Here is a 25,580-nt window from a genome sequence, read left to right on the forward strand (position 1 = left end):
TGCTCTCCACTTGTCTTGATGGGTGAAGCTGCAACACTTAAGAAGCTCGACAGCAGGACAAAGCAGTCTGCTTGATCGGCACTCATTCACTAGCCTAAACATCCACCGCCTCCATCACCGGCATATCGTGGCAGCAGTGAGTACTAGCTACAGGATGCACTGCAGCAAGTTGGCAAGGCTTCTTCGGCAACACCTCCCAAACCCGCAACTTACACCACCTAGAAGGACAAAGGCAGCAGGTGAATGGGAACACTATCACCTCCAAATTCCCCTTCAAGTCATACATCATCCTGATGGACATACATCATTATTACTTCATAGTCGCTGGGTCAAAATCGTGGAACTCCCTATCTAACAACATTGTGGGAGCACCTTTACCTTACACACTACAGCGAGTTGTTCAAGATGGTGGCCCATCACCACTTTCTCAAGGGCAATGAATGTCGGCCTTGCGAGCGATGCCCATATCCAGAGAATGAATTTTTAAAAATGTTCTTAAGAACGCCACCCCAAATATTAACGTATCTGTTCTCTGCAGAGATGCTGGCTGACCTGCTGTTTGTCCAGTACTTTCTGCTTGTTTCAGATTTCCAGCATTTTTCATAGAATCATAGAAAGTTACGGCACAGAAGGAGGCCATTCGGCCCATCATGTCTATGCTGGCTGAAAAAGAGCTATCCAGCTTAATCCCACTTCCCAGCACTTAGTCGGTAGCCCAGTAGGTTATGGCACTTCAAGTGCACATCCAAGTACTTTTTAAATGAGTTGAGGGTTTCTACCTCTACAACCCTTTCAGGCAGTGAGTTCCAGGCCCCACCACCCTCTAGGTGAAAAATTATTCCTCAGCTTCTGTCTAATCCTTCTACCAATTACTTTAAATCTATGCCCCCTGGTCACTGATCCCTCTGCAAAGGGAAATAGGTCCTCCCTATCCACTCTATCTAGTCCCATCATAATTTTATATACCTCAATTAAATCTCCCCTCAGCCTCCTTTGTTCCAAAGAAAACAACCCCAGACAATCCAATCTTTTCTCATAGCTAAAATTCTCCAGTCCTGGCAACATCCTCGCAAATCTCCTCTGTACCCTCTCTAGTGCAATCACATCTTTCCTGTAATGTGGTGACCAGAACTGTACACAGTACTCAAGCTGTGGCCTATGTCTAACCAACATTTTATATAGTTCTAGCATAACCTCCCTGCTCTTATATTCTATGCCTCGGCTAATAAAGGAAAGTATCCCGTATGCCTTTTTAACCACCTTCTCTACCTGTCCTGCTACCTTCAGGGATCTGTGAACATGCACTCCAAGATACTTCTGTTCCTTTACACCTCTCTGTATCCTCCCATTTATTGTGTATTCCCTTGCCTTGTTTGCTCTCACACTTCTCCGGATTGAATTCCATTTGCCACTTTTCTGTCCACCCGACCAGTCCATCGATATCTTCCTGCAGTCTACTTCTTTCCTCCTCACTATCAGCCACACGGACAAATTTTGTATCATCTGCAAACTTTTTGATCAAGCCACCTACATTCAAGTCCAAATCATTAATATATACCATAAAAAGCAAGGGACCTAGTACTGAGCCTTGCAGCACCCCACTGGAAACAGCCAGTTCTTTTTGCCTTTAATTTTCCAGAGTTATTGTACTGTTATTGCATCAACAAACATTCAAAGTTGTTTCCCGGTAGTCAGTTGTGTTGGTTGACAGGAGTTGGCTGGTTGTCAGTCTCAATTCTTAACGTTTCCTCGACCTTGCCAGTAGTAGATACATAACGTTTGAACATTGAGGACTGTACAGTAATGTACCAATCCATTCCGTGCTTGGAAGCTGCAAAGTATAAGTTCAATAAAAGGAAACAAAAAGTAAATTATCTTCCACAGCTGCTGGCATTTATCCAAAAGAAGTAGTTTATAGACTCAACAGTTGGCGGGCAGTCAGTCAGTCAGTCAGTCCCTTGCCCTGTCGGTGTTGGGTGCGGAAGTGGTGCCGGCGGCTCGGTGACAGTCGCTGTCGGGGGTTTGGGATCCGTTATTACCGGTGGGGAATGCGGCGGGGACTCGGGGCCGGGGCCTGGGGGCCGGCCTTCCTCCTCGGGCTGTCGCTCAGTCTCTGGGGAAACGGAGCCGCTCCTCCACCGCGGCCGGGCTGGAGAGCGAATGGGACGGGGTGTGAGAACCTGTGGAAGGTTAAAGAGCGGGCGGTCCACGGCCACAGCCACAGCCACCCCCTGCCGCGGACTGAGCCGGAGCCGGAGCCGGAGGCGAGGTCTGGGTCCGGGTCCGGAGGGGTGCCGGCCTCGGACCTGGAGCCCGGGATGGCCGCCCCGCCCTTCACGCTGGACACCCTGGACGGGCGCCTGATTTATCCTCCGCCCCGGGGGCAGAGCCCCCGCTCCTTCATCTTCCAGGCGTTCACCAATAAATCCGGCTTCTTGGAGTGTATGTGGGCCTCGGAGCCGTCCGTCGCCGCGCTGGTGGACAAGCTCCCCGAGCAGAGCCATGTGGTCTTCATGTCCTTCGACGACACCGCCTCCGGAGACGTGAGATGGATGAAGCACCGGCTGGTCCAAGTGATGGAGGGAAGGTAAGGTATCCATCAGTGTCTTTCACTCACTGGATAGACAGCAATAGGACTAAATAAAGAGGAGCCAGATTCATCAGTTCTTCCTTCCATCATCTTCCCACTTATTCAACCCCCTGTAAGTAAAGAACACAACTGGAGTAGAAAGCACTAACTTGGATTTATACAGCATCTCATCACAAGATGTCCCAAAGCACTTCACATCCCATGAATTACTTTTTGAATGTGATCATTGTGCAGCAGCCAATTTGCAGAAAGCAAAATCCCACAAACAGTGGTGGTCTTTGAGGCAGTTGGCCAGAACACCAGGATAACTCCCTGCTCTTCAAATAATGCCATGGGAACAAAAAGGTGGGGTATGATTTAATGTGCCATTCAAATTTAGCACTCCATAGGAACAGGAGTAGGCCATTTAGCCCTCCGAGCCTGTTTTGCCATTCAATGAGATCATGGCTGATCTGTGACCTAACTCCATACACCTGCCGTAGCCCCATATCCCTTAATACCTTTGGTTAACAACAATCTATCAATCTCAGATTTAAAATTAATAAATGAGCTAGCATCAACTGCTGTTTGCAGAAGAGAGTTCCAAACTTCTACCACCCTTTGCATGTAGAAGTGTTTCCTAACTTCACTCCTGAAAGCCCTGGCTCTAATTTTTAGGCTATGTTCCCTAGTCCTAGACTCCCCAACCATCAGAAATAGTTTCTCTCTATCTACCCTATCAGTTCCCCCTAATATCTCAAGAACTTGGATCAAATCACCCCTTAATCTTCTAAATTCCAGGGAATGCAACCCTTGGAGTCCAGGTATCATTCTAGTAAATCTACACCGCACTCCTTCCAAGGCCAACATATCCTTCCTAAGGTGCGGTGCCCAGAACTGAACGCAGTACTCTAAGCGTGGTCTAACCAAGGCTTTGTATAGCTGTAGCACAACTTCTACCCCCTTGTATTCTAGTCCTCTAGATATAAAGGCCAGCATGCTATTAGGCTTTTTGATTATTTTCTGACATTTTAATGATCTATGTACATGGACCCCTAAATCTCTTTAGACCTCTACTGTTTCAAGCTTTTCACTATTTAGAAAGTATTCTGATCTAACCTTTTTAGGTCCAAAGTGGATGACTCACACTTGCCTATATTCAAGTCCATTTGCCACCGTTTTGCCCATTCACTTAATATCTTCCTGTAATTTTATGCTTCCTTCTACACTGCTGCCTATCTTTGTGTCATCGGCAAACTTGAATATGTGGCTCTCTATCCCGACATCTAAGTCGTTAATAAATTCAATGAGCAGTTGAGGCCCCAACACATCCCTGTGGGACACCACTAGTCACATCCTGCCAATTTGAGTACCTGCCCATTATCCCTACTCTCTATCTCCTGCCGCTCAGCCAATTTCCTAACCAGGTCAATAATTTGCCCTCAATTCCATGAGCTTCAACTTTAGCTAACAGTCTCTCATGAGGGATTCCCTATTGTAGTAACAGCCAAAATGATTTGCTCAAGTCCTGGAGTGGGGCTTAAATCCATAACCCGCTGACTTCAATGAGAGTGCTATCAATTAAGCCAACCTGACAATCATGAGGCAAGCTACTTCGCAGGGTCATCCTTGTTCTTCAATTGGAAAAGCAATTACTCTTCTCCCGCCTAAACACTCCTAGATTTGGTTAGTGTTTTAACTGATGGCTAGGGAGACCACCATTTGCCTGGACCACAACTTGATGCGGGCAGAACATTTAAAAAGAAAGGCAGACCAGCACCTGTTTTGTGCATGGACCTGTTTTGGCTGTGTACACGTTTTTAAAAAAAGAATATCCATGATTGAATTTCTGGATTTTATTTCCCAGAACTATCTGGTTAAAAACTGGACAAATAGTCACATTACTGGTGCCTAAATTCAGTATGTGGAAAGATCCCTAGATTAAAGATAAATTATGTTTTTTTAAAAGTAACGTATCCAGTAACAATGCAAACCAGGAATGAGAATGTGTTCTGCAAACTGGACTCATTCGGCACTTTTTCTCTATCAATGACCAAGTTTTGTTGTCTTTTGAATGTATCACGTACTGACTGACGGTTGTTTTTAAGAGATAACAGCTTTAATTGTTTGGACTTGCTGTCAGCTATATATATATAATGTGGAGGTAGGTTGCCTGGTGCACACATCATGATGTGGTTTGATTTTATTTTAATAATAGCCTTCATGAAATAATAGAGAAATCATCGTGTAAAAACATCAGCATGGGAGTTTAAAAAGCTGTTATTAGATTATTTCTATACATATTGTGACTATTCTCTTTGTTTTCCTATTTCACTGTTGGTGCAGTTGGACAATTGTTGGTATCTTGTGGGTAGTTACCATTTGATTTGGTTAGGTGGAATTGATACACTTGACATTTAAAATATTTTTTAAAGTCTCAAGCGTGATGCAACTTACTGATTAGAAATTAGACAGTATTTGAGTTAACAAGATATGTGCAGTACCATTATGTTGCTTCACAATAATCAGTTCCATAACTAGTTCTAGTTTAGTTCCCACTGTTAAAATATAGCACTTTGCACTTTGTCTGAGGCCTTACAGCAGTCCTTGGATCACGTTGCAGCCTATTTCAATGATACACTAGTGCTATCACAAAATTTAGATCCTTTGCTTCAGATTCTGGCTCACCTTCCTCACTTGCCTTGCCACACTGTAGCAAAGTCTTTGCCTTATCCAAAATATGAAGCTTCTTGCAGCCTAGGATTTAACAGATTTATCACTTGCTGTTCATCTGCAACCTCACTCTGAGGTTACAACCTCTAATCAGTTAGGGTCAATATTGTAATGAATAGAATTTGTTTCTAAATTTGTATTCAGCTATGGCTCTCACAGCTGCAGGGTTGAAAAACCATGATGCTAACTTGTGTTAAACTGGCTCACTTGATAGAACTTGCTTCTGACTCCAAAGGTTCTAGGTTCAAGCCCCCACCATGGACATGCACATAATCTAGGCTGACATTTCAGTACAGTAATGAGGGAATGCTGCATTATTGTAGGTGTTACACTGAAGTTCTGGCTGCTTGTTCAGGTGGATATAAAATGAATTTTAAAAAATGAATTTATTCATGAAACATTTCATGACACTATTTGAAGAAGAGCAGGGAGTCCTCCCAGTTTCCTGGTCAACATTTCTTCCTCAAATATCAAAAACATTTATTTATTCACCTCATTGCTGTTTGTGGGCCCATGCTTGTGTAGATTGGCTGATTCCTTTACCTACATAGTCAGTGACTGCGCTTCAAAAGTAGTTCATTGTTTTCAAATTGCTTTGGAATGTCCTGAGAGCATGAAAAGGCACTATATAAATGCAAGTCCTTTCTTTAACTTAATTATTAATCACCTTGAACTTATTTACTCTGTTACTCTGCGACCACTGTGTGATCTTGCCAATATTAGATTTGTTTTGGGGTAGAGTGTGTGTGCTGTGGCGAAATACAAGCAAAAGTCTGACCTGCTAGTCTGTATCAAATAACTGCTACAGTGGACATTTCAATGGAGCTGTCTTGGAGCATACAGCAAGTGTTGAAAGATTGAAAAGTTTTCCAGTTTTTGTACACCATTATAATTGTTTCTTATGGCAAATTTCAGTGTACATTACACTTTGGTGGGTAGAGATAAGCCCTACCATATCTGTCTGCATGAATTCTTTCCCTTATTTTTGTTTCTAACTTCAAATATATGACACACAGCTGGAATCAATGGCTTACAGTGAAATGTGGAATAACATATAACTCATGAACTAGGAAAAGGGGGCAAATTAATGTACAGTGGCTGCATAGCGGGTTACTAGTATTATTCATCCTGAGAATGCTATAATTCTTGTTCAGTTGCAGCATTTGATGGATCATGGATGAATTGTTCTTTCTGACTCATCTACTGATATCTGTGGGGAGATTATTTTGTCACCGTGTCCCCATAAGCATAACAAATTGTAGAACAATACAACCTTACTGAATATGAAGTATATATGGATAAAGTGTATCTATCTATGCCAATTCTTGAATGGCTATAAACTTTGTATAAATTTGTCATCAGGATTTACACAGCTTAATCAGCAATGTGTGCCTTTCAGATTTATAGCTTTTTAGCATGTGTTCAACACACCAATCAGATGTTATGGATTATTGCTTCAACACTAAATTATACTTGTTCCAGCTGGTACAAGAATCCCCATAATACTTGTCCCTATGGAACCATTCTGCATGCATGTCGTGACTGGTTCTGAGTATAGGAAAGTTAATTGCTTATTTTAATTGGCCACAAAGTTTGAAAGCTGTGAACGAGCAGTTATCTAACAGTTATAGAGAGTCATAGACTCTCTATAACTGTTGTCGCCAAGGTTAGTACCCTGACTAATACAGCTACTCATTTCATAGGCAAAGTATACATCATGAAACTCACTATAGAAACATAGGAAATAGGAGCAGGAGTAGGCCATATGGCCCTTCGACTCTGCTCCACCATTCAATAAGATCATGGCTGATCTTCTACCTCAACTTCACTTTCCTGCCCTATCCCCATATCTCTTGATTCCCTTAGTGTCCAAAAATCTATCAATCTCAATCTTGAATATACTCAATGACTCAGCATCCACAGCCCTCTGGGGTAGAGAATTCCAAAGATTCACAACCCTCTGAGTGAAGAAATTTTTCCTCATCTCAGTCCGAAATGGCCAACCACTTATCTTGAGACTATGCCCCCTAGTTCTGGACTCTCCAGCCAGGGGAAACAGCCTCTCAGCATCTACCCTGTCAAGCCCTATCAGAATTTTATACATTTCATTGAGATCACCTCTCATTCTTCTAAACTCCAGAGAATAAAGGCCCATTTTATTCAATCTCTCCTCATAATACAACCCTCTCATCCCAGGAATCAAACTAGTGAACCTTTGTTGCACCCCCTCTAAGGCAAGTATATCCTTCCTTGGGTAAGGAGACCAAAACTGTACACAGTTCTCCAGGTGTGGTCTCACCAGAGCCCTATATAATTGCAGCAAGACCTCCTTACTCTTATACTCCAACCCCTTGCAATAAAGGCCAACATACCATTTGCCTTCCTAATTGCTAGCTGTATCTACATGTTAACTTTCTGTGATTCGTGTAGAAGTGCTTCCAAATCCCTCTGAATAGCAACATTTCTTAGTCTCTCACCTTTTAAAAAATCTTCTGCCCTTCTATTCTTCCTACCAAAAGTGGATAATTTCACATTTCCCCACATTATACTCCATCTGCCACCTTCTCGCCCACTCACTTAACCTGTCTATAGCCCTTTGCAGCTTCTTTGCTACCTCCTCACAGCTTACTTTCCCATCTAGCTTTGTATCATCAGCAAAAGTGGATACATTATCCTCGGTCCCCTCATCTAAGTCATTGTTATATATTGTAAACAGCTGAGGCCAAAGCACTGATCCTCGCGGCACCCCACTAGTTACAACCTGCCAACCCGAAAATGATCCGTTTATTCTTGCTCTCTGTTTTCTGTCCGTTAGCATGGATTGAAGACTAATTAATATATTACCCCCAAACCCATGAGCCCTAATCTTGTTTAACAACCTCTTGTGTGGCACCTTATCGAATGCCTTTTGAAAATCCAAATATACTACATCCACTGGTTCCCCCTTATCTACCCTGCTGGTTACACCCTCAAAAAACTCTTAATAGATTTGTCAAACACAATTTCCCTTTCATAAAACCATGTTGACTCTGATTAATCATATTATGATTTTCTAAGTGCCCTGTTACCAGGTCCTTAATAATAGATTCTAACATTTTCCCTACTACTGATGTTAGTCCAACTGGCCTATAGTTCCGTTTTCTCTCTCCCTCCTTTCTTGAATAGCGGGGTTACATTTGCTATCTTTTAAGCCACGGGGACTGTTCTAGAATCTAGGGAATTCTGGAAGATCACAACCAATGCATCCACTTTCTCTGCAGCCACCTCTTTTAAAACCCTAGGATGTAGCCTATCAGGTCCATGGGTTTTGCCGGCTTTTAGTCCCATTAATTTCTCCAGTACTTTTTCTTTACTAATCTTAATTACTTTAAGTTCCTCATTCTCATTAGACCCTTGGTTCTCCACTATTTCCGGTATGTTTTTTGTGTCTTATATTGTGAAGACAGATACAAAATATTTGTTTAATGTCTCTACCATTTCCTTATTCCCCAATATAATTTCTCTTGTCTCTTCCTCTAAGGGACCCATGTTTACTTTTGCTACTCTCTTCCTTTTTACATACTTGTAGAAGTTCTTACTAGCTTTCTCTCATTCAGTTTTCTCCCTCTTTATCAATTTCTTGATCATCCTTTGCTGATTTCTAAAACCTTCCCAATCCTTAGGCTTATTACTCTTTTTGGCAACACTGTAAGTATCTTCTTTTAATCTAATACTAACCTTAACTTCTCTAATTAGCTACGGTCGGATCATTTTTCCTGTAGAGTTTTTATGGGAAATGTATATTCGTTGAGAATTATGAATTATTTCTTTAAATGTTCACCATTACTTCTCTATCATCATATCTTTTAATCCAATTTCCCAATCTACCGTAGCCAACTCATCCTTACCACACTGTAGGCATTCATTTCATACCACACTCTAGCTAGTCTGCCTTGTTATTTCTTTTAAGGCCAGGGTCTGGTTTATATAACAGAGGAGAAGCAACTCCTCGTTCTCATTTAGGTCAGAGCTTGCCTATGGGGAAAGGGGTGATCATTTTAACACTTGTTCCTCCTAGGTACTCAGACTTAAGCAGGCAATTTTGGCTTCTGAAGAATTTGGCAGTTCTCCCTAGCACCCCAGTGCTCGCTGACCTACATTGGCTCCAGGCCCAGCAACACCTCGATTTAAAAGTTCTCATTGTCGTTTTCAAATCCCTCCATGGCCTTGCCCCTCCCTATCTCTGTAACTCCTCCAGCCCTACAACCCTCCAAGATCTCTGCACTACTTCAATTCTGGCCTCTTGCGACTCCCCGATTTTCTTCACTCCACCATTGGCGGCTTTGCCTTCAGCTGCCTCGGCTCTAAGCTCTGGAATACCTTCCCTAAACCTCTCTATCTCTCTTTCCTCCTTTTAAGATACTTAAAATCAACCTCTTTGACCAAGCTTTTGATCACCTGTCTTAATATCTCCTTATGTGTCAAAATTTGTTTGATAATGCTCCTGTGAAACGCCTTGGGATGTTTTACTACGTTAAAGGTGCTATATAAATGAATGTTGTTGTTGGTGTAGGCTAGCATAGCTGAAAACAATACCTGTGTACAATAAAGATGAGTTAGCCAGTCCTCTTTAAGTACTTTGTAGTTGTCTTTTATGACTCATTTACTTTAAAGTGCTGATGCCTACTGCAAACTTTACTTCAGTGGCAGTGCTATAACATAAGCAGGGCAGTTCCACTGCCTATGAGGTTTGCAGATCTTGTTGAGAGCTGTTTCTTTGCTATGTTCGACAGAGCAGCAGTGCCAGTGCAGCAGCAAATATGAATGCCGGTGCCACCTTTTTCTGACCATGAAGTTTTCTGTTTGCTGGTCTGAACAGACATTCATTACAGAAAGTCTGTGGCCAGAAATGAATGTTGGGAGTTATGCCTACACTGCCTTACAAAACTGCTTCAAAGTGGTTCTAATATAATCAGGGTATTAACTTGAAACCCAGATGTCAGACTCTGTTATGGCAGCTTTTTTGAGCTCTGACGGGAGGACTTTGGCCATTAGTGGTTGTGCAGATTCTCATTGATTCAGTTAAGATGCAAATTTTCAATCCTTGAGCTCTAGAACACTGGGGAGGGTGAGAATCCCATTGGTTCCAACCGACGTGGCATTTGATCATGGTAATGTTGTTCCTCAACTCCATTTACCTTCCCTTTCTCCATATCCCATGATGCCCTTACCTAACACAATCTATCTCAGACTTGACAGTTTCAAGTGACCCATCCACAGCCTTTTGTGGGGTGAGGGGCAGGGGCGAAGAGTTCCAGATTTACACTACCCTTTGTGTGAAAAAGTGCTTCCTGATTTCACTCCTAAATGGCCTAGCTCTAATCTTGGGATTATGCTCCCTTGTTCTGGATTCCCCCACCAGAGGAAATAGTTTCTCTGTAGATATCCTATCATATCCCTTTATCATTTTAAACACCTCAACTAGATCACCTATCAATCTTCTAAACTCAAGGGAATACAAAGCAAGTTTATGCAACCTGGCCTCATAATTCAATCCTTTAAGCACTGGTACCATTCTGGCAAATCTGCTTTGTACCCCCTCCAGGGCCAATATTGAAAGAAAAAAGGGTTTAAATTTCAGCTCTGAGTCCCATAGGACACTGAGTTTGCATAATGTTTGGTTCAGCCTGAGTGAGCAGCTAGGCAGGGGAATGGAGTTGGGGGCAAAGCTCTGGAGATAGCTTTGATTTTCCCAATGTTTAATTGAAAGAAATTCTAGAGTGTTGAGAAGCAGTTCAGTTGACCTATTGAGATACTTCAGGCTTTGATAGTAATTTTACTTTCAATTAATGTTTTGCATAAAAGGACTACTCAGTGAGGAACTATGGGGTAGAAGGTTTATTCCACTTACAAGGAAGTACCAAAAATTGACAAGTGGGTTCTTGCAGCTTCTTTACTAATGCAATCACTTCTGCATTCTGAACTCCCAGTTCCCTATCAAGCAACAGCAGACATAATATAGATTAGCATAGCATAAAGTTTATTCTTTGTTGTCAAAATAAAAGTTAATTGTGACAAATGAGCAGAAAGGGAATCGAATCTGTGTCATGCCACATGCATGAATTCTAGTGTATACATGAGGTGTATCTTCATGTAGCCATAAAACCTTCTCGTTAAACATCAAGTACTTTTAGCATTAAAAGTATAAACTACCAATGCACATGCACCTTTTAGACCAGGCCTTAGCCTTCAGGGTGTTTATGAAATGCTTGCCGATAGTGAAAACTTCATTTTAATTGTAGTACCTTCACCAGGAGTAGCATGGGCAGTGTTTGCCTTGCAGGGCCCCAAGCAAAGGTTCAGCTTTGGACCCCTGCATTTTACTAAACAATGCCATTAAATACTACCTACTTACTTTTCTTTTCCACAACATACTGTCTTCTTAAATCCCTATCCCCTGCCTCCTACACCCTCGCTTCCAACAAGTGCGAGGAGTTCATGGTCTTCTTTGTCACTAAGATTGAGACATTCCGTTCAGCTGCCTCTGCCACTTCCCTTCCTTCCCCTAGACCGCCAAGCCATACTTCCCCGAAAGATCCCCCCTGCTCTAGCCATGAACTTGTGTCTTTCTCTAGTTCCTCTCCTATCTCCCCTCATGCCCTCTCCGAGATCATCTTGACCATTAGATCCACCTCCTGCTCCCTCGACCCTATTCCCACCAAACTGCTAACCACCCAACTTCCCTCCCTGGCCCCTATGTTAGCTGATATTGTTAACGGTTTCCTCTCCTCAGGTACTGTCCCCTTCCCCCTCAAATCTGCTGTCATCATCTCCCCCCTTAAAAAACCCACCCTTGACCCCTCCGTCCTTGCAAACTACCGCCCCATCTCCAACCTCCTTTTCCTCTCCAAAGTCCTTGAACATGTTGTCGCCTCCCAAATCTGTGCCCATCCTTCCCGTAACTCTGTGTTTGAATTTCTCCAATCGGGTTTCTGCCCCCGCCCTTATGACTGTCTCGAATTACATCCTATGTGACTGTGACCATGGTAAACTATCCCTTCTCATCCTTCTCGACCTCTCTGGACCCTTTCACATGATTGACCACACCATCCTCCTCCAACGCCTCTCCTCTGTCGTCCAGCTGGATGGGACTGCGCTGGCCTGGTTCCATTCTTTTGTATCCAGTTATAGCCAGAGAATCACCTGCAAAGGCTTCTCTTCCTGCTCCCACACTGTTACGTCTGGAGTCCCCCAAGGATCTTTCTTTGACCATCTCTTATTTCTCATCTACATGTTGCCCCTCTGCGACATCATCCGAAAACACAATGTCAGGTTCCACCTGTATGCTGATGACACCCAGCTCTACCTCACCACTGTCTCTCTGATTTGTCAGTGCTTGTCCGACATCCAGTACTGGATGAGCAAAACTTTCTTCCAACTAAATATTGGGAAGACTGAAGCCATTGTCTTTGGTCCCTGCCACAAATTCCGTTCCCTAGCCACCAACTCCATCCCTCTCCCTGGACACTCTGAGGTTGAACCAGACCGTTCGCAACCTTGCCGTCCTATTTGACCCTGAGATAACCTTCCGACCACCTATCTGCTCCATCACCAAGACCGCCTCCTTCCACCTCCGTAACATCGCCCGTCTCCTCCCCTCTCAGCTCATCTGCTGCTGAAACCCTTGTCCATGCCTTTGTTATATCCAGACTTGACTATTCCAATGCTCTCCTGGCTGGCCTCCCATCTTCTACCCTCCATAAACTTGAGCTCATCCAAAACTCTGCTGCCCGTATCCTAATTCCCATCAAGTCCCGTTCACCCATCACCACAGTGTTTGCTGACCTACATTGGCTCCCGGTCCGGGAACGCCTCAATTCTCATTGTTTTAGTTAAGATGCAAATTTTCAATCCTTGAGCTCTAGAACACTGGGAAGGGTGAGAATCCCATTGGTTCCAACCGACGTGGCATTTGATCATAGTAATGTTGTTCCTCAACTCCATTTACCTTCCCTTTCTCCATATCCCATGATGCCCTTACCTAACACAATCTATCTCAGACTTGAAAGTTTCATGTGACCCATCCACAGCCTTTTGTGGGGTGAGGGGCAGGGGCGAAGAGTTCCAGATTTACACTACCCTTTGTGTGAAAAAGTGCTTCCTGATTTCACTCCTAAATGGCCTAGCTCTAATCTTGGGATTATGCTCCCTTGTTCTGGATTCCCCCACCAGAGGAAATAGTTTCTCTGTAGATATCCTATCATATCCCTTTATCATTTTAAACACCTCAACTAGTTCACCTATCAATCTTCTAAACTCAAGGGAATACAAAGCAAGTTTATGCAACCTGGCCTCATAATTCAATCCTTTAAGCACTGGTACCATTCTGGCAAATCTGCTTTGTACCCCCTCCAGGGCCAATATTGAAAGAAAAAAGGGTTTAAATTTCAGCTCTGAGTCCCATAGGACACTGAGTTTGCATAATGTTTGGTTCAGCCTGAGTGAGCAGCTAGGCAGGGGAATGGAGTTGGGGGCAAAGCTCTGGAGATAGCTTTGATTTTCCCAATGTTTAATTGAAAGAAATTCTAGAGTGTTGAGAAGCAGTTCAGTTGACCTATTGAGATACTTCAGGCTTTGATAGTAATTTTACTTTCAACTAATGTTTTGCATAAAAGGACTACTCAGTGAGGAACTATGGGGTAGAAGGTTTATTCCACTTACAAGGAAGTACCAAAAATTGACAAGTGGGTTCTTGCAGCTTCATGCAATCTAATGCAATCACTTCTGCATTCTGAACTCCCAGTTCCCTATCAAGCAACAGCAGACATAATATAGATTAGCATAGCATAAAGTTTATTCTTTGTTGTCAAAATAAAAGTTAATTGTGACAAATGAGCAGAAAGGGAATCGAATCTGTGTCATGCCACATGCATGAATTCGAGTGTATCCATGAGGTGTATCTTCATGTAGCCATAAAATCTTCTCGTTAAACCTCAAGTACTTTTAGCACTAAAAGTATAAACTACCAATGCACATGCACCTTTTAGACCAGGCCTTAGCCTTCAGGGTGTTTATGAAATGCTTGCCGATAGTGAAAACTTCATTTTAATTGTAGTACCTTCACCAGGATTAGCATGGGCAGTGTTTGCCTTGCAGGGCCCCGTGCAAAGGTTCAGCTTTGGACCCCTGCATTTTACTAAACAATGCCATGCCTACTTACTTCTCTTTTCCACTACAAACTGTCGTCTTAAACCCCTCTCTCCTGCCTCCTCCACCTAAATGCAAGTTGTTGTTGTTATTGATCTGGTGTCAAATCCGCATCAACATCTGAGAGGAGAAAAGTATTCTCTGGAAGCATCTCCATCCAAAACATTACCCTGTCCCTTTAATTATTGACTGAGCTACTGTAAAAGATTTCAGCATTTGTTGGTTTAATTGCAAAGAGTTGAGCTCTAGACTTTTTTATTCTGATTCACCTTTAGAGGCATTCCTTAAATGAAGGGGGCCTGAGTGCTACCTAGCAACATGGGAAGGGGGTATCATTCCAGCAGCAGAGGGAGGATATGGAACGGATGGGAGGTAGAGAACTCCCCAGCAGCATGGGGAAGGTGGGAAGGGAAGGGAAGGGAGGGGGGGAATCTCCCTACCCTTAACTCTTCTCACACTTGCAGAAAATGAATCTTATTCCACGTTAGTGATTATAAATTCTGAACGAATGGAGAGGGGCAGGGAGCAGTGCACTGATAAATTAGCTCCTGCACCTAGCATGGAGCCAGGATGTGAGTTGCATGTCCCGCTTGGAATGGATTACATTTACATTTTATACATAGATTAATGACGGCTCTTACTTTTAGGTGAGTCTGTTGGTGGAAGCGAAGAATTGCTGGGCGGTGAGGCAATCCTCGGGACGCATCTGGTGCCATTGCTGGTTAGAAGCCACAGATCAACATCTGCAGAAGTATTGTGGTGAATGGAGGACCAAAGGATAGGCCATTGGGATTTAGAAAGTGCAGTTGTAAGTGACTTGGTGGAAACTCTTTTCCAGGGACGGACGCAGAAGGAAGTGGGGTTGAAAGCAGGTAGAGGGATGTGGGTAGTGAAGGATACAAAAAAGTTGTTGGAAATGGCCTATTCTGTGACAGAGACCATGGGAGTAGCAATGCTACTGTAGATAGTAAGATCAAGTGGGTGGCGGTGAGTATAAGTAAGAGAGCTTATATCGAGGACAAGAGATCCATGAATTCAGATTAGAGAAGGCAAGGGGAATTGAAATGAAGATTGAAATCACCAAAGATGAGGATTCGCTCAGTGCAGTGGCTGCGGGAGGAAAGGAAGGAAGACATCTTGGCTCATGGTGACAGTTTGCCCCTTACTGGAGCCACCCCACCACCACTTGCCTTGCCCAAACTGCCACCATGGAGGTGTGGCCCTTATCATCAAATCGCACCTTGGTCTCTCCTCCGGTACCTTCTCCTCCTTCAAGCACCTCTCCTTGATCCACCTCTCATTGTCTACTGCCCATCCAAGCCCCTAGTTTCTCACCAATATGTAAAGTGCTTTGAGACGTCCTGAGATCGTGAAAGGCACTATATCTTTCTTCTTGCTGTGTGCTAAGCCTGAACATCTTGTCACTAAATTGACTTTGTGCTCCTGTGATGAATGTTTCAGTAACCACACAGAATTCTATTGAATATTGGTAAGGAAAAAGCAATAATCCCCTGGTAACATGTAAGCGCATGTTGGGATTATTTCAACTTTAAAAGCAGCATTTTCTATAAACAGTGTTTTTACAACTTTTAAGATTCAAATTAGGTTGTACTATGACTTGACCACCATAACTGTGGTCTAAATACAGCTGCAATGGAAAATTATCTTCAGCTTTGTGGCTGCAAATTGTAGCATCTTTTTCACAAAGTTAGCTATTACACTCCCTCTGCAGCACCCACATATAATCTTGTGAGTAAAACGTCCAAGATCAGTAAACTGTTTTTTGCATTGTGATGGAAATCGAATTTAGCACAGTGTGTAAAAAAAAAATCAAAAAGGGCCCATGATTACAGTGCATAGAGAGATAAATGCAGTCAAGCAGTTGAGCTGTGCAGTTGAATAATAATCCGGATATGTCTGTGTTCTGTACTGTGTATGAATCTTATTCCAATACACTGATTGTATTTCATCCATGTGGAGCAAAAGGATCAGGTTTTAAGATCAGAAGAGATGAAAAGAAAATCTCCAAATGCTGGAAAACTGAAAAATGGAAAATGCATTTTCTATTTCTAGAATTACATAGAATGTACGGCACAGAAACAGACCATTTGGCCCAACAAGTATATGCCGACGTTTACGCTCCACACAAGCCTCCTCCTGTCTTTCTTCATCTAACCCCATCAACATATCCTTCTATTCCTTTCTCCCTCATGTGTTTTTCTAGCTTCCCCTTCAATGCATCTATGCTAGTCGCCTCAACTACTTCTTGTGATAGTGAGTTTCATATTCTAACCACTCTGGTTAAAGAAGTTTCTCCTGAATTCCCTATTGGATTTTTTAGTGAGTATCTTAAATTTATGGACACTAGTTCTGGTCTCCCCTGCAAATGGAAACATTTTCTCTACATCTACCTTATCAAACCCTTTCATAATCTTAAAGACCTCTATCAGGTCATCCCTCAATCTTTTTTCTAGAGAAAAGAGCCCCAGCCTGTACAATCTTTCCTGATAGGTATAACCTCTCAGTTCTGGTATCATCCTAGTAAATCTTTTTTGCACCTTCTCCAGTGCCTCTATATCCTTTTTATAATATGGAGACCAGAACAGTTCACAGTACTCCAAGTGTGGCCTAATCAAGGTTCTGTACAAATTTAACATAACTTCTCCGCTTTTCAATTCTATCCCCCTAGAAATGAACCCCAGTGCTTGGTTTGCTATTTTTTATGGCCTTATTAACCTGTGTCACTACTTTTAGTGATTTGTGTATCTGTACCCCCAGATCCCTCTGCTCCTGTACCCCATTTAGAGTCTTATTTTCCAAGGAATATGTGGCCTCCTTATTCTTCGAACCAAAATGTGCCATCTCACACTTATCCATATTGAAATTTATTTGCCAATTACAAATCCATTCTGCAAGTTCATTAATAGAAAAAATCTAGAAACCGAAAATATAATAAAGAATATTCAACACGGATTTCAATAAGGTTGTTCATGCTTGACCAACCTTATTGAATTGTTTGAAGAGGTATTTTGTCGCAGTCCTCCTTAGTATTAACTATATCCCCCAATTTGATGTCGTCCACAAATTTTGAAATTGTACTTCCGATTCCCGAGTCCAAATCGTTTACGTAAATGGTGAACAACAGTGGTCCCAGCACCGATCCTTGTGGAACACTACTCCCACCTTTTGCTAGTCTGAGTAACTACCTTTAACCCCTACTCTCTGTTTTCTGTTTTGTAGCCAGCTTGCTATTCATTCTGCTATTTGTCCCCTGATTCCACATGCTTTGATCTTAGTGATGAGTCTACTATTTGGTACCTTATCAAAGGCCTTTTAAAAATCCAAATATATTACATCTACTGCATTACCCTTGTCTACCCTTTCTGTTACCTATTCAAACAATTCAATAAGGTTGGTCAAGCATGATCAACCTTATTGAAATCCGTGTTGAATATTCTTTATTATATTTTCGGTTTCTAGATGTTTTTCTATTACATCTTTCAGTAAGGATTCTATTATCTTTCTTATCACCAATGTTAAGCTAATTGGCCTATCGTTCGCTGTACTTATTCTATCTTCCTTCTTAAATATAGGAATCACATTAGCTGTCTTCCAGTCCTCCGGCACTATTCCCTTTTTTAATGAATTTTTATATATATGTAGTAGTGCCTCTGCTATCTCTTCCCTAACTTCTTTTAATATGCTTGGATGCAATCCATCCAGACCGAGGGTTTTATCCTCCTTAAGTTTGATTAGTTTATCAATTCTCTCCCCCCTTTCTGCCTTAAATGTCTTTATATCTTTTTTGATCTCTTCTTCTAATGTCATGCCCACCATGTTAGTCTCCCTGGTAAATACTGAGGCAAAGTAATTATTTAATATTTCTGCCATTTCACTGTCATTACCTGTGAGTTTATGTTGTGTACCCCTTAGTATCCCTATTCCTATCCTGATTTTTCTTTTGTTATTTACGTGTCTATAGAATACTTTACTATTTCTTTTTATATTCCTGGATAATTTAATTTTGTAGTTTCTCTTTGCCTTCCTCATTTTTTGTACTTCTTTCCTAACCTCTTCGTATTCCCTTTTGTTACCCTCTCCTTTGTTGTCTATCATCTTAGTGTATACCTTTTATTTTTAGTTTCAATTTTGCCCTTATTTCTTTATTCATCCATGGTGTGTCATTACTGGCTAGTTTGTTCTTGCTTTTTAGTGGGATATATTCTTCCTGGACTCTCAATCACCATTTTGAATGTTTCCCACTGCTGTTCTATTTGTTGTTTGTCAGTAAATTTTTCCAGTTTATTTTCCCTAGTTCCATTTTCATCCCCTTAAAGTATTTCTATTGAAGATTATTCAGTTTGAAATGAAATCGATATATATGATGTAAGTTTATAGATGGTGTTGATTCACTTTACTGCTGGTGGTGGGGAGGGAAGAAAAGCTTTTACTCGCCTTAGTGGATCAACTGAGTTTCTGTTCACACCATAAGAACAATGGGAAATTTGCATTGCAAGCTTATACTAGCCTGTTGTGAGCCTTCTGTTCTTCAACTGAGCTGTGATCTGTGTTTTGTGTTTATCGAGGTGCCTAATATTAGCTTTGAGTATCCCAAGTCTGATATAGTGCCATTGGAGGCAGAATAAAACATCCTCCACACTGCATCAATAATATGCCATTAGCCCTAACATCAGAAGAGTATCCTGTAATGCTCAGTGTGGCATTTTCCATTTCCTACACTTGCTATCAAGGACAGTCGGCACGGATTTGTTAAGGGGAGGTCGTGTCTGACTAACTTGATTGAATTTTTTGAGGAGGTGACAAGGAGGATCGATGAGGGTAGTGTAATTGATGTAGTCTACATGGATTTTAGCAAGGCTTTTGACAAGATCCCACATGGCAGACTGGTCAAAAAAGTAAAGACCCATGGGATCCAAGGGAATGTGGCAAATTGGATCCAAAATTGGCTCAGTGGCAGGAAGCAAAGGGTAATGGTCGACAGGTGTTTTTGCGACTAGAAGGCTGTTTCCAGTGGGGTGCCGCAGGGCTCGGTACTAGGTCCTTTGCTTTTTGTGGTATACACTAACGGTCCATATTGGTACCAACGACATAGGTAAAAAAAGGGATGAGGTCCTGCAAGGTGAATTTAAGGAGTTAGGAGATAAATTAAAAAGCAGGACTTCAAAGGTAGTGATCTCAGGATTATTACCGGTGCCACGTGCTAGTGAGTATAGGACAGGAGAATAGACAGGATGAATGCGTGGCTGCAGGGATGGTGTAGGAGGGAGGGATTTAGATTCCTGGGGCATTGGGACCGGTTGTGGGGAAGGTGGGACCTGTACAAGCGTGACGGGTTACACCCGAGCAGGACCGGGACCAATGACCTCGCGGGGGTGTTTGCTAGTACTGTTGGGGAAGGTTTAAACTAGAGTGGCAGGGGGATGGGAACCTGAGCGGGGAGTCAGAAGGGAATAAAGTTAAGAGCAGCAAGAGAGGGGAAGACCCAGGGGAAATTTACAATACAAATAGTACAGACAGTTGTTCAAGAACAAGTGAAAGGGAAAAGCGTAGAGCAGCGGAAAGAAAGTGTACTTTAGGCACGACAGATAAAATAAAAACTAGAAGGCGTAAGGCGATTAACCCAGCATCAAAGCTGAAGGTCAGGCTAGGGTGTGTGGCCCAACTAAGAGTTCTATATACAAATGCACGGAGTATAAGGAATAAATTAAATGAACTACAGGTTCAAATTCAAATTGGAGGGTATGACATGATAGCTATTACTGAGACTTGGCTGCAGGATGGTCAGGATTGGGAACTAAACATACCAGGTTATAAGGTCTAAGGAGAGATAGGGAAAATGGAAGAGGGGGAGGAGTAGCCTTAATGATTAGAGATGAAATCACTTCAATGATAAAGGGGGATATAACGAGAGGTAAGCAACCAACAGAGACCTTATGGGTTGAATTGAGAAATAGGAAAGGATCTAAGACTATAGTGGGAGTTGTATATAGGAGCCGTGGCAGCAGCTCTTAAGTGCTAGATTGTATAAATGCAGAGATTAGACAAGCGTGTAAGAAAGGCATAGTGGTCTTAATGGGGGACTTTAACCTTCACATAGATTGGGAAAAGCAGACTAGCAACTGTCAGAAAGGTAGTGAATTTCTTGAGTGTGTCCGGGATAGTTTTCAACAGCAGTATGTCCTGGAGGCAACAAGGGGGCAAGCCATACTAGATTTAGTAATGAGTAATGAACCAGATTTAGTTAACGGCTTAACTGTGCGTGAACATCTATCCAATAGTGATCATAACATGATCGAGTTCAATGTAGTGTTTGAAAGGGAAAAAAGTGAATCAGCTGCTAAGATTCTAGACTTGAGCAAGGCCGACTTCAATGGGATGAGACGGAGACTGTCCACAGTAAACTGGGCAAATCTGTTAATGGGTAAAATGACTGATGATCAGTGGGAAATGTTTAAAGAAACATTTAACGTGATACAGAATCGGTTTATACCCCTGAGGGGCAAGAAATCTACTTCTAAAAAAAACAGCCATGGACAACTAAAGAGGTAAGGGACAGTATAAGACATAAGGAAAGGGCATACAAAAAGGCAAAAAATGGCACAGATCCTGACAAATGGGAAAGATACAAAGATCAACAAAGGGTTACAAAACAGATAGTAAGGGCTACAAAAAGAGAGTATGAAAAGAAACTGGCAAGGGATATCAAAACCAATACGAAGAACTTTTATAGTTATATTAGGAAAAAGAGGGTGGTCAGGAGCTGTGTTGGCCCCTTAAAAATTGAAAGTGGGGATATTGTCATTGACAATGGGGAAATGGCGTACATGTTGAACGATTACTTTGCGTCAGTATTTACAGTAGAAAAAGAGGATAGTATGCCGGAAATCCCAAGAAAACTAATGTTGAATCGGGGACAGGGACTCGATAAAATTAACATAAGTAAAGCAACAGTAATGAAGAAAATAATAGCACTACAGAGTGACAAATCCCCAGGACCAGATGGTTTCCATCCCAGGGTTTTAAAGGAAGTAGGTGAGCACATTGCGGATGCTCTAACTATAATCTTTCAAAGTTCTCTAGATTCAGGAACTGTCCCTCTAGATTGGAAAATTGCACATATCACTCCGCTTTTTAAGAAAGGAGAGAGAGGGAAACTGGGGAATTAGAGACCAGTTAGCCTAACATCTGTTGTGGGGAAAATGCTGGAGTCTATAATTAAGGATAGGGTGAGTGAACACCTCGAGAATTTTCAGTTAATCAGAGAGAGCCAGCATGGATTTGTGAAAGGTAGGTCGTGCCTGACAAACCTAATTGAATTTCTTGAAGAGGTGACTAAAGTAGTGGACAGGGGAATGTCAATGGATGTTATTTATATGGACTTCCAGAAGGCATTTGATAAGGTCCCACATAAGAGACTGTTAGCTAAGATAGAAGCCCATGGAATCGAGGGAAAAGTACGGACTTGGTGAGGAAATTGGCTGAGCGAAAGGCGACAGAGAGTAGGGATAATGGGAAGGTACTCACATTGGCAGGATGTGACTAGTGGAGTCCCACAGGAATCTGTCTTGGGGCCTCAATTATTCACAATATTTATTAATGACTTAGATGAAGGCATAGAAAGTCTCATATCTAAGTTTGCCGATGACACAAAGATTGGTGGCATTGTAAGCAGTGTAGATGAAAACATAAAATTACAAAGGGATATTGATAGATTAGATGAATGGGCAAAACTGTGGCAAATGGAATTCAATGTAGACAAATGTGAGGTCATCCACTTTGGATCAAAAAAGGATAGAACAGGGTACTTTCTAAATGGTAAAAAGTTAAAAACAGTGGATGTCCAAAGGGACTTAGGGGTTCAGGTACATAGATCATTGAAGTGTCATGAACAGGTGCAGAAAATAATCAATAAGGCGAATGGAATGCTGGCCTTTACATCTAGAGGACTGGAGTACAAGGGGTCAGAAGTTATGCTGCAGTTGTACAAAACCCTGGTTAGACCGCACCTGGAGTACTGTGAGCAGTTCTGGGCACCGCACCTTCGGAAGGACATATTGGCCTTGGAGGGAGTGCACCGTAGGTTTACTGGAATGATACCCGGACTTCAAGGATTAAGTTACGAGGAGAGATTACACAAATTGGGGTTGTATTCTCTGGAGTTTCGAAGGATAAGGAGTGATCTGATCAAAGTTTATAAGATATTAAGGGGAACAGATAGGGTGGATAGAGAGAAACTATTTCCGCTGGTTGGGGATTTTAGGAGTAGGGGGCACAGTCTAAAAATTAGAGCCAGACCTTTCAGGAGCGAGATTAGAAAACATTTCTACACACAAAGGGTGATCGAAGTTTGGAACTCTCTTCTGCAAACGGCAATTGATACTAGCTCAATTGCTAAATTTAAATCTGAGATAGATAGCTTTTTGGCAACCAAAGGTATTAAGGGATATGGGCCAAAGGCGGGTATATGGAGTTAGATCACAGATCAGCCATGATCTTATCAAATGGCGGAGCAGGCATGTCGGGCTGAATGGCCTACTCCTGTTCCTATGTTTCCCATGATTTGGACTTAAATGTAGGGGGTATGATTAAGAAATTTGCAGATGACACAAAGAGACCCACATTGGGGCGGAGCCCTTCCACTGCCCCATCTGTGGGAAGGGTTTTAGCAACCCGTCCAGCCCTCGCTGGTTGATAGTGAGGAGGAAAGCTGTAGACTGCAGGAAGATATCAATGGACTGGTCAGATGGGCAGAAAAGTGGCAAGTGGAATTCAATCCGACGAAGTGTGAGGTAATGCATTTGGGGAGAGCAAACAAGGCAAGGGAATTCACAATAAATGGGAGGATACTGAGAGGTGTAGAGGAAGTGAGGGACCTTGGAGTGCATGTCCACAGATCCCTGAAGTTGCAGGTGGTTAAGAAAGCATATGAAGTTAAGGTGGTTAAGAAAGCATATGAAATGCTTTCCTTTATTGGCCAAGGCATAGAATATAAAAGCAGTGATGTTATGCTGGAACTGTATAAAACACTAGTTAGGCCACAGCTCGAGTATTGCGCACAATTCTGGTCGCCACATTACAGGAAGGATGTAATTGCACTAGAGAGGGTGCAGAGGAGATTTAGGAGGGTGTTGCCAGGACTGGAGAATTTTAGCTATGATGACAGATTGGATCGGCTGAGGTTGTTTTCCTCGGAACAGAGGAGGTTGAGGTGTACAAAATTATGAGTGGTCTAGATAAAGTGAATAGGAAGGACCTATTTCCCTTAGTGGAGGGGTCAATAACCGGGGGGCATAGATTTAAAGTGATTGGTAGAAGGATGAGAGCGGAAATTACGGTGGTGGGGGCCGGAACTCACTGCCTGTGAGGTAGAGGCAGAAACCCTCAACTCATTTAAAAAATACCTGGATGTGCACCTGAAGAGCCGCGATTTGCAGGGCTATGGACCAAATGCAGGAAAGTGGAATTAGGCTGGGTGGCTTGTTTCTCAGCCGGCGCAGACACGATGAGTTGAATGGCATCCTGTGCCGTAATTTTTCTATGATTCTATCCTGTGGCCTCTTTGAGATTGCCACTTAGTGACAATTTTACTTTGGAAGCAGTTTTTGTGCTGTGGACCAATGCCCACTAAGAAGTGGATGCATGCTGAACCTATATGAACAAACTTTTTCAAAAAAACAAATATAATTTGAAATAGTTGAAAAACTGATAACCTCCTAATGTAGCTGCAAGTGTCTCCAGGTTATTGCACCGACAGATGTGATAGTGAATATGTCGTTGCACCACATGCTGCGTAGTGAGCAGGCTCTGGCTGTAGGTGGGTGGGGTGAGCAACTACCATATGCTCAGCTTGCTCACCTGAAGGACGAAGGTCGTGATGGGGTAGCAGGATGCTGCACTGCTTGTTTTTGTTTACATTTTACATTTTTAATTGGCAGATTGTTTGGAATAGAAATATAAATTTTAATATTTGCAATTCATTTAAAGACACAATGCTTCAATCAGGATGAGAGCTAAAACTGTTGCAACAATGGACCAGGCAGGTCTGCAGTACTCTCGAGCTGCTGTTGATGATTGACCAGCAAGTTTGCCTTATTCATCTGGGGGTCGGGGTCGGGGTCAGGGTTGGGGGGATGGGGGTCGGGGTTGGGGGGGGGATTTATCACTGGATTTGGGATTCTTCCCACGTGTGTCGAAAACTTAATTACCTATTATACACAATGCATTAACTTCAAACACTTAATTCAGACAAGTAAGAATTTATTAAGAAACTTGTACAAGTTGGAAGCTGTGTCCAAGCAATGGTTGGAACCACCTCTTCGATTCAAACAAAGAAACGTTTATCTTTTTATACACTTGGTTCAGAAATGTCTGTCTATCATTGAATATGGGCGTACATGTACACTCTCAGTGGTCAAGTGGTTAGTCAATCAAAAATAGGGAACCTCCTCCTCTGGACTCCATAGCTTATTCCTGCTTTGGCACGTAGGCTTTGCAGGCATGAGAGAACACTAACTCCCTAAATTCTGAAGCTAGCTGATCACAGGGATGAAGTCAGTATCAACGCTACATGGCCTCTTCAAGAACTGTATTCTCATTATATTATAAGCCAGCATGTCCTTATCTACAGGGGGGAGGGAGGGAGGCCAGACTATACAAGGCACCTGCACAGCCTTAATTATCAACATACTAAGGACAATTGTGTCTTTCTGTGAGTGTGTGTGAAATTGTAACTACCCCGTGTATGGGAGTCAAGGAGTTAACATTGGTCAAATATCCATCATGCTTTTCTCTTTTTTTTTGGTCAAGTAACTGTTCATGTATTTCTACATTAATGTGGTCTTTATAGTTTTCCATATTTATAGTTTTCCACACGTGCTCCAAATAATCCAGCAAACCAATGCCACAACAGCTAAGGTGGTCCTTGCTCCACAAGCAGTAACAAGTTTAACCAGCTAGTATCATAGGTAAACTTGTTACTGATTGTTTACCCATGATATTAGCTGGTTAAAGAAGTGTCCTTATGCATGGGAAGGGGTCGTTAATCTTAACTCTTGACAATCTGCACCTAAAT

At 42.3% G+C, this 25,580-nt stretch overlaps 1 protein-coding gene across 1 annotated transcript in view; it reads left to right on the top strand.

Annotated features, from left to right (window-relative positions):
* Positions 1 to 1,937: 1,937 nt before the first annotated feature.
* si:dkey-256h2.1 (uncharacterized protein LOC337520 homolog) overlaps positions 1,938 to 25,580 on the top strand; it is a 209,246-nt gene continuing 185,603 nt past the window's right edge. The window contains exon 1 of the mRNA XM_068004185.1: positions 1,938 to 2,587. Within this exon, the coding sequence (XP_067860286.1) occupies positions 2,049 to 2,587 (539 nt within the window). The 5' untranslated portion in view covers positions 1,938 to 2,048. The remainder of the gene's footprint in view (positions 2,588 to 25,580) is intronic.

This window comes from Heptranchias perlo, chromosome 2 (assembly GCF_035084215.1).
Source record: "Heptranchias perlo isolate sHepPer1 chromosome 2, sHepPer1.hap1, whole genome shotgun sequence".
Taxonomy (NCBI): Eukaryota; Metazoa; Chordata; class Chondrichthyes; order Hexanchiformes; family Hexanchidae; genus Heptranchias; species Heptranchias perlo.